At 35.2% G+C, this 18,087-nt stretch overlaps 2 protein-coding genes and 1 pseudogene across 2 annotated transcripts; 1 reads left to right on the top strand and 2 right to left on the bottom strand.

Moving 5' to 3' along the window:
* Position 1: 1 nt before the first annotated feature.
* LOC129567368 (T-complex protein 1 subunit eta-like) lies at positions 2-4,027 on the bottom strand (annotated as a pseudogene).
* Positions 4,028-4,504: 477 nt separating this feature from the next.
* LOC129567555 (etoposide-induced protein 2.4 homolog) lies at positions 4,505-6,250 on the bottom strand. Its single transcript, XM_055444607.1, is given in 7 exon segments — positions 4,505-4,742; positions 4,822-4,896; positions 5,013-5,198; positions 5,200-5,354; positions 5,495-5,750; positions 5,835-6,055; positions 6,245-6,250. Coding segments are annotated over 7 exon segments (1,134 nt in total). The 3' UTR covers positions 4,505-4,507.
* Positions 6,251-7,479: 1,229 nt separating this feature from the next.
* On the top strand, positions 7,480-9,629 carry LOC129567369 (uncharacterized). The gene is made up of 8 exons (XM_055444187.1): positions 7,480-7,596; positions 7,723-7,955; positions 8,149-8,279; positions 8,350-8,542; positions 8,648-8,780; positions 8,866-9,077; positions 9,144-9,326; positions 9,386-9,629. The coding sequence occupies exons 1-8, from the start codon at positions 7,494-7,496 to the stop codon at positions 9,620-9,622; spliced, it is 1,425 nt and encodes a 474-aa protein (XP_055300162.1). The 5' UTR covers positions 7,480-7,493; the 3' UTR covers positions 9,623-9,629.
* Positions 9,630-18,087: the final 8,458 nt, after the last annotated feature.

Raw genomic sequence — 18,087 nt, forward strand, 5'->3', positions numbered from 1 at the left:
AGTGTTTGTATGTGTAGTTTTTCATTTATGTTTGCGATTACCACGGTGTCACATGGATTTAATCCGCTTTGAGATGATGCCAGGGACTCGGATTGTAAATGCCTAAATAAACGAAACAAACGTATAGGGATAATTTACCGACCGGTGATATTCAATTGGATAGGTAAAACCCAATACGGTATATGTTTCAGTCAAACGGAGTTTGTTCCTTCCTCAGAGTTTTATGGTAATAGACAAAATATTCATTACAAAAACAATTGTACAGTACAATTCGATAATCGAATTCAACACATATTTTCAGAGATTTTCACTTACAGTTAGGTTAATATTGACGTGTTAATTACCATAGATCTCTGATGGGAGAACAAAAGACCGTTCCGAAACGGTTTGAATAAATATCGACTAAAACAAAGACGTTGTAAATGGCTGTGTACTCATTATTTTGCTAGTCAATTTTTTTTTCAAAGCACAGTCTAGATTACGAAGTAAGAGTACTTTATTGTACAATCGTTAGAAAAAAAGTGTACAAACAATTTTCGGAAGTGAGAGGGGGTGTCATTTTTTCAGTTCTGAAAAGTACTGCAAAGTACACTCTTTTATAATCAAGATACCAGACAAACGATTTACAGATTTCTAAATAGCTAGTTGATGCGTAAAAAAGAGTACGCTTAGAAAATCTGCTCAAACGAATGAGTTTCGTTCTAAAATTGAAATCAATCAAACGCTTTTTTCGATTTTTTCGTAGCAACAATTTTTTTTAATTTACAAGAATGGATCGATTCGAAACCAAAAATCGATAAATGTGTTCAATTGAGAAGTTTTGAACATTCATGTAATCTACGTACGAAAACGTGATATGAAATTCAATACCATCTTTCTCAGTTCCAAGTAGAGAAAATCAAAACCAAAAGCACATGACCCGAGATATAAAACGAAACTCGTGAAAGTATTGAATTTGTTGATATAGAACTCAAGAAATGGAAATACTTTAGGAAAAAATTAAATCCATAAAAATTGCAATCAAAAGAATCAACGTTATCAAACCTAATTTGATACAAAATCTCTTCCAATCAATTCTCATTGAGGCTGGTATTTGTGTTGATAAGGCCGTTAAAAATGTCATTGTTTGGGATGTTGATGATGGGCTCTGGGACTCGAGTCCATGTATCGTTGGCATTGTTGGTGATGCACAACCAGCTTCTGAACGCTCAACCCATTCAACCTTCGATAAAATTTCGAGTGTCGCTTCGCTTGCTGCTTCCAATACACTCTTCTTCATCTCTGCTGTCTCCAAAACGCGAGCTTCAAAATTGTCAGCAATATCCTGTTTTGTTATATCGACACCAAACCATTTGTTGCCTAAAGAAAGCCAACAAATATGTCAATATAGGTTTCATTTAAATTTTTCATGTAAGAGATACAAAATACATTGGTTGAACTCTTGGAATGTACCTTCTGTATGCTTTTGACATAGCTTATTCACAATTTTTGTTGCATCAAAATGTCCATTGACACACAATTGACGTGGAATAACTTCTAATGCAGTGGCAATGGCTTCGTAAAGCGATCTCCCTTCTCCAGTCTTGTCACGTAACATTTTTGACAATTCCATTTCAATAGCACCGCCCCCGGCGACAACCGAATCACTCTTGATGATGCGATACACAAGCAGAATGGCATTTTGCAATGAGCATTCGATTTTTTCGATTAGAACAGAGCGACTACACAAAATTATTGTACATGTTTTGGATTCGCTACCTATTAAAAATTTTGGTGAAAAACAAATTTAATGAATTTGTTGTTAAGAGCAATGCTATAAAATCGGAGTGAAATGTTTTTCAATTCAATTTACCTTGGAAGATACTGAATCGTTGTTCACCGAATTCCTGCTCTTTGAATGATGCACAATTACCCAACATATTGCCATTGAAGTCTTGAAACGAGAAAATAAAAGAACCACCGCATTCGTACATCGTACGTTCTAAATCCTCTTCAGGTACAAGACCAGCGCAGAACATACCGTGAGCTGTAAAATACTGCGTAGCGTAATCACCAATCGACAATTTTGATAACACAATTTTAGCACCAGAGTCAACGATCTGTCTGCAATTTGCATTGTTGATATCAACCTCAGCAATGTTAAGAAATGCGATTTTGCAATTTAGCAATTCTCCCAGTGGTTGGTTAGATTCAAGAAACGAAACGGTCCGTTCAAATGCAACGCCAGGAACAAGCTTGTGCATCGTTCAAGGTATCTACAACCTTTTTAATCCTCTTAATACTGATTATTTTGTGTACAAATGAATCTTTCAGTATTCGATCGTGATATTCAAAAACAGCATCGGCAACCATTTTCGAGAAGCATTCCTTTTGCTGATCGCTTAGCTGCGAATTCAAAGCGGCAGCTGCACATTTCTTCAACAATTCACGTTCTTCCTCTTGATTTTCACAGATTCCCTCGTAGGGCACAGCCCAATCACCAATTTTTGCCGAACATAGCCGTATCGCTTCACGTATAGTAATTTCGATATCATTCGCTTTAGCAGCTTCTTTAACGATCGGTTCGAGTTGCTTGAAAAGTTCACAAGCCAATAGAACTACACTGGTTGTACCATCATGCCATTTTTCATCTTGTAAATTGGCGTAATCGATAAGAATCTTTGCAGCCGGGTGAGCAAAATCCGAAAGTTTCATAATCGCTGCACCGTTATTTACAGCGCTTTTCCTGAAGAATCTTCCGTTTTTGTCGTTAAAACGTCGATTCTAAATGAAAATCATTTGTTTTTTTCTCTCTGTTACATTTCGATGGCAAATAAATTACCATTCCGGATGGTCCCAGCATTTTATAAATTTCATCAACAACCAAGACATTTGTATCCGATATCAGTCGTGGTACGGACATTTTGAGCGAAACAATAGGGGGTTGCTGTAATAAAAGCAAATATTCGGATTATTCAAATACATTTTGTCATAGTCGAAATTCTATGAGGAATGTAGCATTTTAAGAACATTCTAGATAGCTCATGCATTAAACTGAGGCATATATATATATATATATATATAAAGTAGTTAGTTTGTCTATTTCTCCCATCGAGAAACACTACGACGATGGCGAGTCTTTGGTGCAAAAATAGTTGCGATTTTCGTATTTTAATTCTGCTTCACACAAATAAACACAGCGGAATAGAGTTTATTCAAAAGCCGAATCTTTGTTTCGATTAAGTAGCGAAGTGTTGTTTTCTTTCCTTTTGTGACCATTTTCCCAACAAATTTCTATACGTGCACATACTGCCATACACACAGACTCATCTTTCTCTCTCTTACACGCACACACAGCTTGAATCGAGTTTGAGATGTAATTTAGTCGCTGCTGAAAAATGCGATGCGATGCAATGTACAACAAGCAGGAAAAAAAATCAAGCAAAAACAAATTCAAATGAAGATAAAAAAAAATCAATGGCACATTGGTAGTGTATATGTCTCATCGTTTTGCTGTGTAATACTGATATGTGTGTTTCGTCGATTAGTACTTGTGTGATGCTTGTTCATAATTACAATTCAATTGTCCACTGTTCGAGAGCCCACCAGGCTTCGAAACAAAAAATGCACACGAAAAAGCGATTCCACTTGAAATTAACATGCTCCGGATTGTAACATTCGAAATACAAATGGCAAACACAACCCTTTTTTTCTCTTTCTAAATATTGAGTCCACATTCGATTTCACATTGACGGCACTAAAAAAATACATAAATTTCCTCACATTTACAAACTCTTGCCTCCACTTCGAATGTTCAATTATTTTTTTTTTCTTTTTATATATTTTTAGCGAATTGTAATCGACAAATGAAATTCAACTAAATGCTCTTGCAAACCGAATTATACACAAAAAAAACTATGAATTTATCGCTGAACCAATCGAATTTGTCCCGTGGAACATTGACAGCAATCTATTTTTCTTTTTATTTCGTTTGGTTCAATAAAAATGAAATGTATGTGCTCTTTTCACTCAGTCATGGTGTTCTTTCAAGACGATTTCAAATAGAAGAAACAAACACATTGACACATCAAAAATGCAATACACAGTCCGTGTGTATAGTTGTGTGTAACAAATTGTGATTGTGCCCGAGCCTATCTCAGCTGACATCCAAATGTCAACGGCTGGATGCGTTCAATGCTCCCATTGTCTGGGAACGAATGAGTTTGAATGCGAAACAGCAAAAATTTCTCGTTTTTTTCGTAAATGGATTTTTTTTCTATATATTATATGAATTTTTTATAATTTCTGCAGGCTAAATCAAGGAAACAGATGAGCAAATGTGTAAATTTGAATCAAACCCGAACAATATTGAGCACCATAATATTTTATTCGACTTATGGATAACAATATACGTGAAGATACAAAAAGGTTGACATTTTCATAGCAAATTTTACAAAAAAAAGTCAATAAATCAAATTCGAATATTCGTTCTTAAAAGGTAGAGAATAGATAGGATTGTGAGTCATTTTTATCTGTAGTGGCGATGTGTACCCGAATGATGCGATGACTGATTTCGACTATGCGATACATTTACTGGCGGTGTTTGTTGTCTTATCGTACGAAATGTGTCGTTTGCATTGGCCGCTGTGATTGCTGCATCCATGGCAGCCCTTGAAATTGGCACATTTGCCGGTCGAATCGTTTTATTGAAGAGAGCATTCGATATGGCTACGACGATGCTGAAAAACTTCAGCGGATAGTTACTGCAAATGACACGAAAAAAATCGGAATTAAATCAATATTGTTCATCAAAGCCATGATGAGAGCCAAACGATTACTTACATTGACGCTTCAACTGGCGTTGCTTCATTCGCACTAAGTATACTGAACGGAAAGAATACAGCAAAGATGCAACCACTAGAAAATGATAGAATCAAAGAAAAACAAAAATTAGATAGAATCCCATTTTGTTTGAGCTCTTCACACGTTATTCACATTAAAAAACAATCTAAAAAACCATAAACCTCTCTTACCTGATAAAGATTGACGATGTCAATTGCGTGAGAATTGTCAGAATGGTGCCGAAGCCAAGGAAATACGGCCAATGATTTTCGATATAGGTTAGCCGCTTATGCAGTTCCCATCCCATGTTACACCATTTGTAATCGAACGAATACAGTGAATACAGCAAACTCAAGTGAAAATATGTTAAAAAGTAGAAGTAGTTGGATTGGTAACAAATTCACGACCATGCTCTGGATTAAGAACAACGTTTGCACAAGCAACGAAGACAGTGTATCGGCTATGATGACACTGAAACTCACAAATAGCTGCGGTTGACCTTTGCGAACCTTATATGCTGAATCAGCAATATCCTATGGAAAAGACATGAAAAAGGATTGAAGTCTTTGTTCAAGATGTTTTGATTCTTTTTTAGTTTTTCTTTTGTGTGATTTTATGTAGAATTCTCTGAGCTAGAGAAAATCGATTTTCCTTAAATTCAATCCCACCTCACCTGAAACCATAAACTATTGACGATTTTACTCAAGATAAACAGTGGCATGACCCAAATCATACCGAATAGAATCGATAGAAATGTGACAATATAATTGCCAATGATAGCACCACTGCCCGGATTCTGTGTAAACATCCATCTCAGGAACATTCGAATGATTGGCAGTAAAACATATTCAAACAACGTGATGCTAAGGCCAAAGAAACCGTCATTCAATAGACAGCACTGAAAGACTCGCTTCAACAAATTGGATTCTCTATGAAAAAGGGAAGAAGAAGAAAAATGCAATATTTCTGGCATTAATTGGCGAATGACATAGCAAATCAATCGATTGTCATACTCTTTGAGTTTGTTGAGTTCACGTTTGTTTGCATGGGAACGTCGAGTGGGTCGTTTGCTAGTGTGTGTGTTATTTGAACTCGAGCTACTTTCATCCAATTCAATGTCCTGTTTCTCATTTTTTAGCGCTGTGCTGCTGTATGTGTCCCGAATAACGATTACTATTAGCCATACACCATTGAGACTGTCCCAAACACCGCGTAGATATTCCTTAAAAATGCTCTGTTAAATTGGTTTGAACATTATTATTAGTAGTTGTCCAAGAAAAAAACATCGTAAGAGGCCATTTTCGAACACTTTTCTAACATCACTAACAGAAAATTTGAAAAACATTATTTTTCCACTGAATCCACCAACTTATCAAAACGAAATATAAGGTTTATCTGGGCTTGCCAGCAACTAAAATCTGACCCTCATGTGTTGAACCGTACATTTCGAAAGTTGTAACCGTACTATAGTGCAAAAATTAACCATTTTTCCACGAATTTTACCCATTTCAACCCATTTTCTGGAACATATTGTCGCTCTGAGAGTATAGAATCGCTTCTGCGTGTTACTTCTTGAACAGATAGATAGAAAACCGTTAATTACCCGAGTATTGGTGTAAAAACTGCATCAAGAAATTGTGTCGCTGAGCATAGAAATGGGAATACAGATCTGTTAAAGCAACAACCGAACATGAAATATTGTTCCCTAAAAACGTTACATGAATTTCCATCTAAAGCGAGTGTAACATGAGTTGTATTAGAAACAGTATTAGCTCATGTTACACTCGCGTTGGATAGAAATTCATGTAACGTTTTTAGGGAACAATATGTTATGTTCGGTTGTTGCTGTAACAGATCCGTATTTCCATTTTTATGCTCAGCGACACAATTGTTCCTCCTGAAACGTAGAAACGCTGGATGTCATAACTAATAAACTTGCTGATGTTCGACCATAACCATGGCCCATTCTGAACTCAGGGCGGCCTCAACAAATGCCTGGCACTTGAACATCCCATGTGCCAATTAAAAAAAACACGCGTCGGACTGTGTAAATAGTCATTTTGTAATAAAGACAATAAACTTTACAGCACTAAGACAGTGATCAACTCACTCATCAATAATAAATGTTGGTTCATCATGCAGTGTGCGGTTCATACTTTAGAATTCGACCTACGCCAAGAATCGCGGAGAACAAGACTACGTGACTTCATAAAAGTACAAACGATAACAAAACATCCGCAATAAAGATATAAATTACACTGTACTCTTTGACAAATAATCACAAAAACGTGTGTCAAATCAGTCCATTCAGATGCATATCGAGACAGATCTATCTAAAGATCTCTTTTACGTGGCTGATTTGTTATCAAATTATTTGCATTAGATAAAATTGGCGACAGTCCCGCATGTGAATATAACAAAATGCATTTTTTGGTACTCTGTCTTTAAATATTCGATGTTGTTTTTCTTTGGGCTTTCCATTTAAAATGACAAATTTTTTTTCGAAAATTGCTGTCTACTTTGATGAACAAATCGATTATGTATTTGAAAAATTGAAGCAATGGCAACACGATTAACATTGTCAAAATACTAACAGTTGAATCAGAAAGAAAAACCAATGGCAGAAGCATTTGCAGTAGGGCATTTGAAAGGACTTAGCGTTTTGTTTTAAGATGTGTCCCACCGATTTTCTTATTCATTTATGTCAAGATATCCAAAGCAAAATGCTACCTCGAGGCCATCATATTCGTCTACAATTCCTAGGTACTATTTCTGGTAAGTAAAAAGGCGTTGATAGCAAAGCAAATATTCAATTTATTAAATTTGTTCTTTGAGTAGGAAAAAATATTAAATTCTACATCAAGAATACTCCATTTCCAATTTTGAACGAATATTTTTCAGGGAATTTAATAAATTTAACGTATGGACTGACAATCGGTTGGATTATAGTTTATACAAATCAATTTCATTCCTCTGCGAACCCATTAAAAGTGCCACCACTTGATCCAATCGAAGTAAAATGGATCGAACTCTCTCTTTATATCGGCGGTTTGATTGGAACGATATTTCTAACGATGAACGGTGATGTTTTTGGAAGAAAATACACGTTAGTCGTTTTGATTGTTCCACAAGGTGTAAGTTATTGATTAAATATAAATTCCAAAAATGGCAAAAGGAATTAATCCAGAATCGTCATCATTTTTTTTTTAAATGAAGAACGATATGTTGATTTAAAAGGAGACAACGGATTGATTCACAGCTTTTGAATAACGGTTCTCGAATTCAATGTTTTTTTTTTGCTAACTTTGATTCTTGAAAAATGGATAGTTTGCGTGGTTATCAAAAATGCTTGCAACAAATGCAACTGAGGTGTACATCGGACGATTTTTATCAGGATTTTCGGCCGGCGGTTCAATCAATTTGATAGTTCTATTCGTTACTGAACTGGCCGATGATAAGTGAGTGTAAAGAAATTCAAAGCATTCTACGTTTGACTTTTAATGCTAATGAATCAATTTTTTTCCATAGATTTCGAGGACGACTCAGCTCAATCTTACCGCTTTCGATTACCATCGGAATGTTAATCATCTTCATATCGAATATTTACACATCTTTCATGAACATTGCTTACATTGCTCTCACCGTTCTGTTCCTGTACTTATGTCTGTATACATTCTTTCCCGATACACCACGGCAGCTGTACAAGATTCGTCGGAAGGAGGTAATTTCATGTAGATTTGAATTGAGTTTAAAAAAAACATTTTTTTTCTTCAAAATCCTTGAACTCCAAATGAAAACGGTTAAATCGATGTATGTAATCTCACAGCAAGCAATCAATTCGCTTCAAATTTACAAAGACATCAGTGATTTGGAGTGTCAAACAGATGATTGTTACCAAATAGAGGTGAAGAAAATGCGTCGGGCTTTGATAGCCGAAAGCGGCTGTATTCTTCAAAACAGTATGTCCGCAAACAGTGCTCAAACTTTTCAGGAATGAATTTCTCAATTCGATCATTTTCATTGTTACTTTTGTTATTTTCATAGGTGGCAAAGCGACACTGAAATCGCTAATAATAAGTGTGGCTTTGATTATTCTGAATGTGTATGTAAATTGGTTTGTGATGCACCATTTAACAAAACATCAGTTACTGGACCGCGCTTTATTGAGTATCAGCGATTTTCGGATTGTGATTGGTGTATGTCAAGTGGCTGGGTCGCTGCTTTGTTTAACTATAGTCGACTTCGTTGAGAGAAAGGTAAGCTTATGCTCGTATCACTGAGCAGAAAATTAACAATTATCCAATCTGATTTAACAATTTCAGTATATTTTGCTGGCATCATTGGTAGGAATCACAGTCTCTCAAGTCATTTACGCCATCTATGATGCGTATTTCACAGATAAAACCTCTTTGCCAATTTTGTTTATCGCTATAGCCGCGTTCAGTTTGCATTTCGGTGTGTATCCATTGACATTTGTCCTAATCCCAGAGATCATTCCAGAGAGGGTAATATTATGCACCCAAATCCATTGGAACAATTAAATAAATTGAATTTGCACTTTTAGATTCGGATCTATGCAGTCACATTTGTGTTCAGTTTAATGTGGATGTTAATGTTTGCACTGTCATACAGTGAAACGGCTTTAGCTGACTACTTATACAGTGCAAACTATGTCATTGTGCCAATTTTCATCGCTATCAATATAGTTTGTTCGTTGATATTTTGGATTTTGATACCACCAACAAAGAAAAAATCATACGGTCAAATTTTTAGCCATCTTAATTTCGGATTAGACTTGTAAACTTAAATAAATAAACCAGATGTGTTCCATTCGATTGTCGGTTTTCATTTTTTTCTCAGCTTGCATTTACATTTGAGTGAATTGAATAAACAGAGCCACATAAGTGATGACCATGCACATGAGCTATGAAAGAATAAAATGAATTAAAATTAAAATCAAACGCGACAACATACAGTTCCAACAAACTTTTAGCAAAGTGGCTGTTTTGAGCGTAATAATTCCTTTGACATGAAAACGAATTGGACAAGTGTTCATTTGGCAAACAATTGCTTCAAGCTGAAAAATAATTCCGGAATTGAATAAAAAAAAAGACAGATTAATTCTGTTCTTAATTTCAATTTAAATTAGATTATTTTTTTCACCTTTTGAGCTAAGTCTTCATCTGTAATTTCCATTGAAATGTTCAATATTTGAAAGAAAATAGACTCGGCCTAAGATTGAAAAAATATGAATTCAATTCGTAATTTCATTTCATTTATACGATGGTATAAACAAAATTTCTCATTCTACCGGTGCATAACAGTCATCCGTATATTTGTTGATGTAAAACACATGAATTGCGTTGCGAAACATGACAATGACACTCGAGATAATGAGAACGTCTGAAAATTCGATCAAAATTTATTTTGTTATAATTTTTGTCCTTTCATTTATTTATATCCAATGAAATGTAATTGAAAATTACCAACCAGATTGGAATTTCATAAACCGCCCGAGTATTTGCGAATAAATCAAGTTTAAAAATGTAACGGTTGAACAGAAACTCAACATGATTAATGCGAAATTCGACCATCCAAATATTGAGTTAACATAAATCGACATTTTGTACACTTCATCATAATAGCCACGAAGCCAATTCAATTGTTTCTGTCTATTACAATAGAGTGTACGATCCAGTTCTTCTATTGCAGATCGTTCGATTTGCTGTCGCATTTTCGTTGATTCAATTTCAATATTCTTCAATTGAAATGCGATTATTTTTAAATGAAGCAGATAGAAGAATATCCGATGATCCATCATACAAAGATAAGTGAAATGCATTAAACGAAGGTCATAGCTCGATCTAACCTCGTGAAGCAATGCAAATGTGAGCATCAACACATTTCCAGTAAAAATTGATGCCAATGTCGTCAAATAAATCCACTTTTTTAAATTCAATTGCGGTTGGAATTGCTTATTGATTTTCCAAAAAATGCGCCAAAAAGCATTTAGATCCATGTGATTATTATAAGAGTCGCAGAGGATCAACCAATATGTTAAAGCATTAGCGATGTAGTACAAAAAAAAATTCAACGCATCCAAAAATTCCATCATTGCTCGCTTTTCCGCGAAAACTCGAAGAAGATTGATCGAACACCAAGCACACCAACTGATATGACTGAGGAAAATGAAAGCGTTAAAAAATTTCTCAATAATTCCATTCGAGGATATGCAATTGAAGCCCCATAAGCAAAAATATCTTAATGTAAACGTTATCCATTCCATTTTCAGAACATTTGCTGCACTTTTTCCGATTTTTTACCGACTTTTTAGAGGTGGAGATACTTTCAGCAATATTCTTTCTCTAGAGCTCTAGAGCGCTATTCATTCCGAAGAACACGGTTTCTTCGTTACCTTGTTGAATAATAGTCGAATGAATACTACTGATGAGTAAATAGAATTGGCGCTTGCTGAATGCATTTTAATCGATAATTTCAAAATGGAATTTATTAGATAGAAGCGAACGAATCGTTATTTGTCATGATGTTATCGATATGATTGCTACATTTGAGAGAATTGAATGAACAACACCACGTATGTAATGACCATTACAGTGAGCTATAATAAAAACGACGCTTCCCATATTTGCATTTATTCAAAAGCGTTTCATTTCATACCTTTAGCAGGGCTCCGATGTTAATGATAAATGCAATGGGCAATGCAATTCAAGGTTGGTTGTTAAAATAAAGTAGCGTTTATTTTGAAAATTCCGTGTAGAATCAATAAGGTGTTTGCACAATTTAATTTGATATAATTGACTAATGTTTAATAGATGAAATAGTGCCTTACACCATACATACATGAGTCGTACACGTGAAAGATTACATTTGCGCAAATTGGATGAATAGTGTAACGTATGTGATGACCATGCCTGAAAACTATATTATGAAAATTGAAACGAAAGTAACTTATGATAATAATGTCACTTCTGTAAATGTCTTACGCGTAACAAAGTGCCTGTATTGATCATAATAATTCCTTTGATATGAAATCGAATAATATCGCAATTCATTTGATGGACAATCGCTTCGATCTGTGAAGAAAAAATTGAAGCAAGAATTGATCATATGAATGATTTTTGCTTATATCAAAAATTCAGTCACCCTTTTTCCCGAATTCGTGTCGGTTTTCATTGTCAAAGTATTAATCTGTTGAAAATAAATGGAATCGACCTACAAAAATATATAAGCATTTTATATTTCGTTCGTAAGTATCGCATTTTCTGTCAAATCACCAGAGAGTAGCACTTATTCGTAGAATTGTTGAAATAAAGCAGATGAAATATGATGCGACACATCATGAAGAGACTTGCAAAACCCATAATGTCTGCGAATGTTTTTTTTTTGTTTTCGAATTAAAAATGTGTGATAAAACCATTTCATTGTTTTTTTTTTTTTTCAAAAATAACGAAAACCTTAGCTGAAAATTGACATACCAGCGTTAAAACTTCTGAACTTATTGTTAAATTGCCGGTAGATAATGTTTAAGAATGCCACAGAAGTGTGAAAGCTCAAGAGAAATAGACCCAAATGTGACAAGCCAAAAATCATGTTCATGTTTTCGGTCATCTCATAAGTGAGTTTGTAATAGTCTCGTATCCAGTTCAACCGATGTTGTTCATGTTTGTTCACTCCGAATGGCACCAGTTTTTGTGCATCCCATTTTTGCATATGTTTGAATTCTAAATCAATTTTTTCTAACTGAAACGCAATCACTTTCAAATGCAATAAATAGAAAGATATCCGATGATCGAATACACCAAGAAAAATGCAGTGCATTGTTACAGTTGAGGGTGGGCCAATGGAATATTTGTAAACTAATGCGATGATTAAAACTGAAATGTCTCCACCAAATATTAGAATGAATGCCATTAAACTGTTCCATATTTTGAAGTCGTCTTGAAAACAAAATGTTTCGTTAATCCGCTCGAAAATGTCCCAAAATTCTTGTTGAACGTCCTGTTTTGTGTATGAATCGTAAATTATAAACCAATAACATGAAGCAGAAGTGACATAGTACAAGAAGAAGTTTAATGAATCCATAAACTCCATTAGAGTTTGATCTTCGATGAAACTGGTTATTGTGCTAATTGAACACCAAATGCACAGAATGACGTGGCCAATAAAAATGACGGTGCTCCCCGATTTTCCACCAACGCTTGCAGTGGGCAGAGAATGAAATCCCCATAAATTGTAGTATTTGAGCAGGTATGTTATCCAAGTTGGATTCATTTTTCGAACAAGTTTCAATATTTTTTTGATTTACGAATTGTTAAGGGACACTTGCTCCATTCAACAGTGAAGCTCAATGATCACTGCCTTTCCACACCTGCATACTGAAGCCCTTTTATTGGAACCTATTTCTAACAAAAGCCAATGAATTTAATTTCATTAAGTGATTTTTATCACATTTCCTATCATTAATCCAATTACTATCTTCCTATTTATCTATCCACTTTTATTGAATTTTTAATTGAGGTTTAATTTTTCTTAAATGTCATACAGAGAAACCAAGGGCCATTGTGACTTCGAATTATAACTTTATTGTCGAAAGGAGTCGCATGGAAGAGTATAGTTGGTTTTTCATATTATCGTTAATCGTCTGTATTCAGAGAGTGTTGATTCACACCATGAAAGTACTTACAATCAAATATAAATTACTCTTCGTATCTTTGCAATGCTTTTTCAATTGAGAGCAGATCCGATTCATTTTTCATTCGAAACTGCCACAATGGAAAAACGGGAATAAGATGAGAAAAAACGTAAGAAAAAATAAAAGCAATTATTTCGCGCATACATTCTTCTCTCATGTTGGCCCTACTTCAATTATTACCTCGCAATGAATTATCGCTCGAACGTATACTGCTTTTTGTAACGTATTTTCATATAAGTTTGAGCTTATAGATGGTGCTGTGCATCACTTTATTCGAAACTTTTACGTTACTTGTTAATGAATCTGTACAGGAATGATTGAGAAGAAGACATTGTAGGAATGGCCAATGCCCATTATCATAAACAATTTAGAAAAAAATAGTTACTTAAATGTCACAAACATGTGACAATTAAAATGTTGTTATTAGTTAAATTAAAAGAATCAGTTCAACAAAAACCACTTTTCGCTTGTTGTAATAGATAAACAATTTAACCAAACGAAAGCAATGAACTCTCTCATATGTAGGTACTATTCAAGCATAAAATGTGCTTCTTGTTGTTGCGATAAAAATGGTTAGCAACACGGACTCAGCAATACGATAACAGTGATAAATGTGCTCAACATAGAGATAATCTTAAAAATCAAGTGAAATTCCTCAGAATGAAAACGACATAAATATTCAGCTTAAATTATTAAATGGATTCATATACAGCAACATGAAACTTTTTTCGCCATTTGAGTGATGATATTGCGACGAATAATTTTTTTTTCGTCAAAAGATCTATTTGCGTAGAAAATTAGCATAGATTTTTTCTCTATCTTTGACACGCATTCCGGCTGCACGCTGTGCTTCAAACTAACTACCGGTAAAAGTATAGACGATTTTCCGCCGAACATAATTAAAGATAATGTTATTGTTGGATTTTATTTTATTTTGGCGTCACAATAGCTATTAATTTCGCATTCAAATCACTTTCATATAAAAAAAAATGTGTTTAGTGTACTTGATACACGCACGCAAGACGAAAAAAAAAACATCAGACAATTTTTGGTATGCAAATTTTGCAAAGGAATGGTGTGCGTTTGGAATCTCATCCAGTTCAATTATATTTACGAGGGTTCGAAGACTGAGTGAAAAAAAAAAACCAAATTGAGCTGTATGTATACGCACATTGATTATTCAATTTAATTGTCCGAATCGGAACAGATTTCTCTCATATTTGATCGAAGCTTTTTTCAAGACATTTCTTCTTCGTAAGAAAGAAAGTTGCACTACTCTTAAGTGTACCTTCTTTTGAATTCAAATCATTTGCACTTGTTACAAATGGCAAATTATCTTTGAATTTCTTGTCGAGTAAGTGCAACTCCCCCGCACATAATCTTCTTTTATATGGTGTTGAGTGTGTGTTATCATGGAGAGATAATAGACGACAAGACAAAGGTTTGCTGTTTACGGTGTCTTTCGTTTCATAAGAAAAAAAATAAACCCAAAGAGAGCAACAACAAGGCAATAAGAAAAGTGGTCGCAAGTGAAGACGCATTTCGTTGAGAATGTAAGCGCAACGTTTCGTTTACTGTTTTCCGGTGTTTACGACGGGAAAAAAAATGCATGCTATTAAAATGAAACACGATGGCAAGTAAATTGTTTTATTACATGCACACACCATTTGCGCTGTTGTTGTCTCTGTTACGCACAAAGGGAAGCGGCTTTGAATTTTCGATTTCTAGAGGAGAAAATTATTTCTTATTAACTTTTCTATTCTGCTCGATGCAACACACACGCTGCTGCTGCTGCTGCTGTTTTTTTTAAATATTTTGTTCTTTTGACGATTTTCGAGTTTCATTTGCGTTTCAATTGTGTTCATGTAAGCGCGAGCGAATTCCCCTTCTAATGAGAATGTGGCCGGTGCTCACCGGGACAGAGAGATCGAAACGAAATTACAAAGACTATGTTAGAACAGTGTATTTGTGTGTTGTCGATGTGATGAAAAAGCCGAAGACAAGTGGAAAGGAAAAACAAACACTGCACTTTTTCCATTGCACATCCAAAAGAATAATGAAAGAATTTCTATTAAATCGTGCATATTCGTACGTGATTATGATGGAAATAAAGAAGACAGTGGAAAAAGTGTAGGCATAATTTTTTTTTTGTTCCATTCTTCTTCTCTGTCTTTCACGATCTCGTTCTCTCTCTCTCTCTCTTTGTGTGTGTATGTAATATTAATAACAACAATATTACGATGGCAAATAAGCAAAAATTCAACCATTTTTCATACAAAAGGAATTGAAATAGCGTCATGCATGGGGCACACACAAACAAACTACTCTGTTTTTTTTATATTCATTCGAATCTCATTCTGATGAAATTTTTTCATTGGATGTTGTTATTGTTGCCTGGTTTTGATATTGTAGAAACGTTATAGTACACACAACAGCTAGAAGAATGGAGACGAAGAGCATGGAGGAACAAGTACGATCGCAATGTGCGCTCACTCTCTCTCTGTGTGTGTGTTTCTACTCGCCTCAGCTACAATCTGAACTTGCTCGACTGAATAAGTTCACTCCTATACAGAGAGAATACGGTGTGTTGTTTGTACACACTCGTATTTGTTGTTTAATGTATGAATATTTAAAAGATTTGATCAACGAAGCGCATCTCCGCTTCAGCTTCAGCATATGTATGCGATATGCCGTAGTAATTTTGCGCTGAGAGAACGAGCTTGTGGAGACTCTCTCTCTCTTTATCTATCACTGCTCGTCGTCGTCGTCGTCGTTGCCATCGTGTATTATAAATCGTCAACAATCGTCCATCCATTTTTAAGTAGTAAATTCTGACGTTACCACTGAAAATGTTCACTAAACAGGCATTTAAATTGGCCCGAAGGAGTCGAAGCCACTGTTTTCGTTCATAGTGTAAAATAACAAATAATTGTCTCTTTTTGTTCATGCCGACACAATTGGCAGTTCATGCACACAGGTGAAATTGAGTACGTGTACCAATTGGATATTATGGCTTAATCGGCGAGCGATACAAAAACTGTCTCGTTTGTCTGCTTGAAACAGAAACACCAACTATCAGTTGACTGATTTTGATAAGTGTCGATGATAACGAACACGGCAGAGCGGAACAAAAAATGACAAATGAACTCAGCAACGAATATAATAAACATTTAAAATTCCAATTAAAAGCCATAAGACACACGCTTGTTGTATTCATATGAAAATAAATTTCAAAATTTACAAAGAAAAAAAACGGAGAATTATTTTCTTTGTTTTGTCTAATGTTCAAATGCCATTCTCTTTCTTCACCATCGGATTTGGAGCCATGACTTGAGGAAATCATTCTTGAGCAACGCGCTACAAACTACTCTTGTCTCTACCGATGATGCCATAAATAATTGACAATATGTATGGTTCTCATAATTAAAAATAACAGCATTCTAGTTAGGCAGAGTGATCTCTGCGAAAATCGACATTCATGGATCTAGAATGTGCCTACTATTCGGTATATTCTCGATTGGTTTCTACTCGAGCAATCATGACTAATGAATTGAAATGGAAATGGCTAGATATGACCGAATGATTGCGGTGTCCATTTGATGGCGAATGAAACGATGTGCGTACAAAAACCCATTGGAAAGTCATCATTACTTTACTACATAAACGAAGAAGGGTTTTTATTGTCTTTCTTTGTGATCTCTCTCTCTCTCTCTCTCTCTCTCTCTCTCTCTCTCTCTCTCTCTTTCTCTCGCTCGCTCTCTCTCGCTACGAAGATTGAAGGCGTCACGGTTACGAGTTTTACCGGTAATTATTTTCAACGTGCGGCATTTCAATCGGGCCAGCGTAAGTAAAATCAAGACAAAACAAGTACACAAAAGTTCCTAATTTCATCCATAATTTCATGTGCTTTTATTATTACAAATTTGTGAGAGAGAAGAATGCCGAAAATTGAGTCTTTTGGAACGAAGAGAACACAAATTCGAGGACGGTAATTGCGACACGTAGAATAATGTGAGAGTTTTTTTTTCGGAAGATGTCATTTAGGTTTTTCGTCGTTGTTATTGTTGTTATCGTTAAATGATAGATCATTTTAAGATCCACGTATGTAATTTTCATTAGAATGAACACTTAAAGTCGCCTTTTTATATTCATTCACCGAATTTCGTTTCGGATGGCTTTCGATTCAAGCAACCGCAGTCAGTTTTTATTGGGATGTTAATCGTCAGCGAGTGCACGGAAAATGTGCATTTTCACTCGTGAACTGAATCTGTTTGTCGGCCACTTATTCGTCGCGGTACTTTTTTCGGTGTTTGAGAGCCAAAGATGACGATGGTTCGTTTCGCAAGCAAGTGAGCATAAAATCTAAACGAACGCATGAGGTGAAGTGCCCGAACTATTTTGAGGTCACCTTGATTTTTAAATTACATTTTATTTCATTTGGCCGTTGCGTTTTTTTTTTCGTTCATTTCATTCGTATTCATATATGTTCATCGTTAGTTTCGCTCATCATCTTTGTGGTTCTTGTTTGATTGAGCGCGCGAGTGGTGTGTGCT

The sequence above is a fragment of the Sitodiplosis mosellana genome, unplaced genomic scaffold (genome assembly GCF_009176505.1).
Source record: "Sitodiplosis mosellana isolate CC-2019 unplaced genomic scaffold, AAFC_SMos_1.0 Smas_scaffold_11, whole genome shotgun sequence".
Lineage (NCBI taxonomy): Eukaryota > Metazoa > Arthropoda > Insecta > Diptera > Cecidomyiidae > Sitodiplosis > Sitodiplosis mosellana.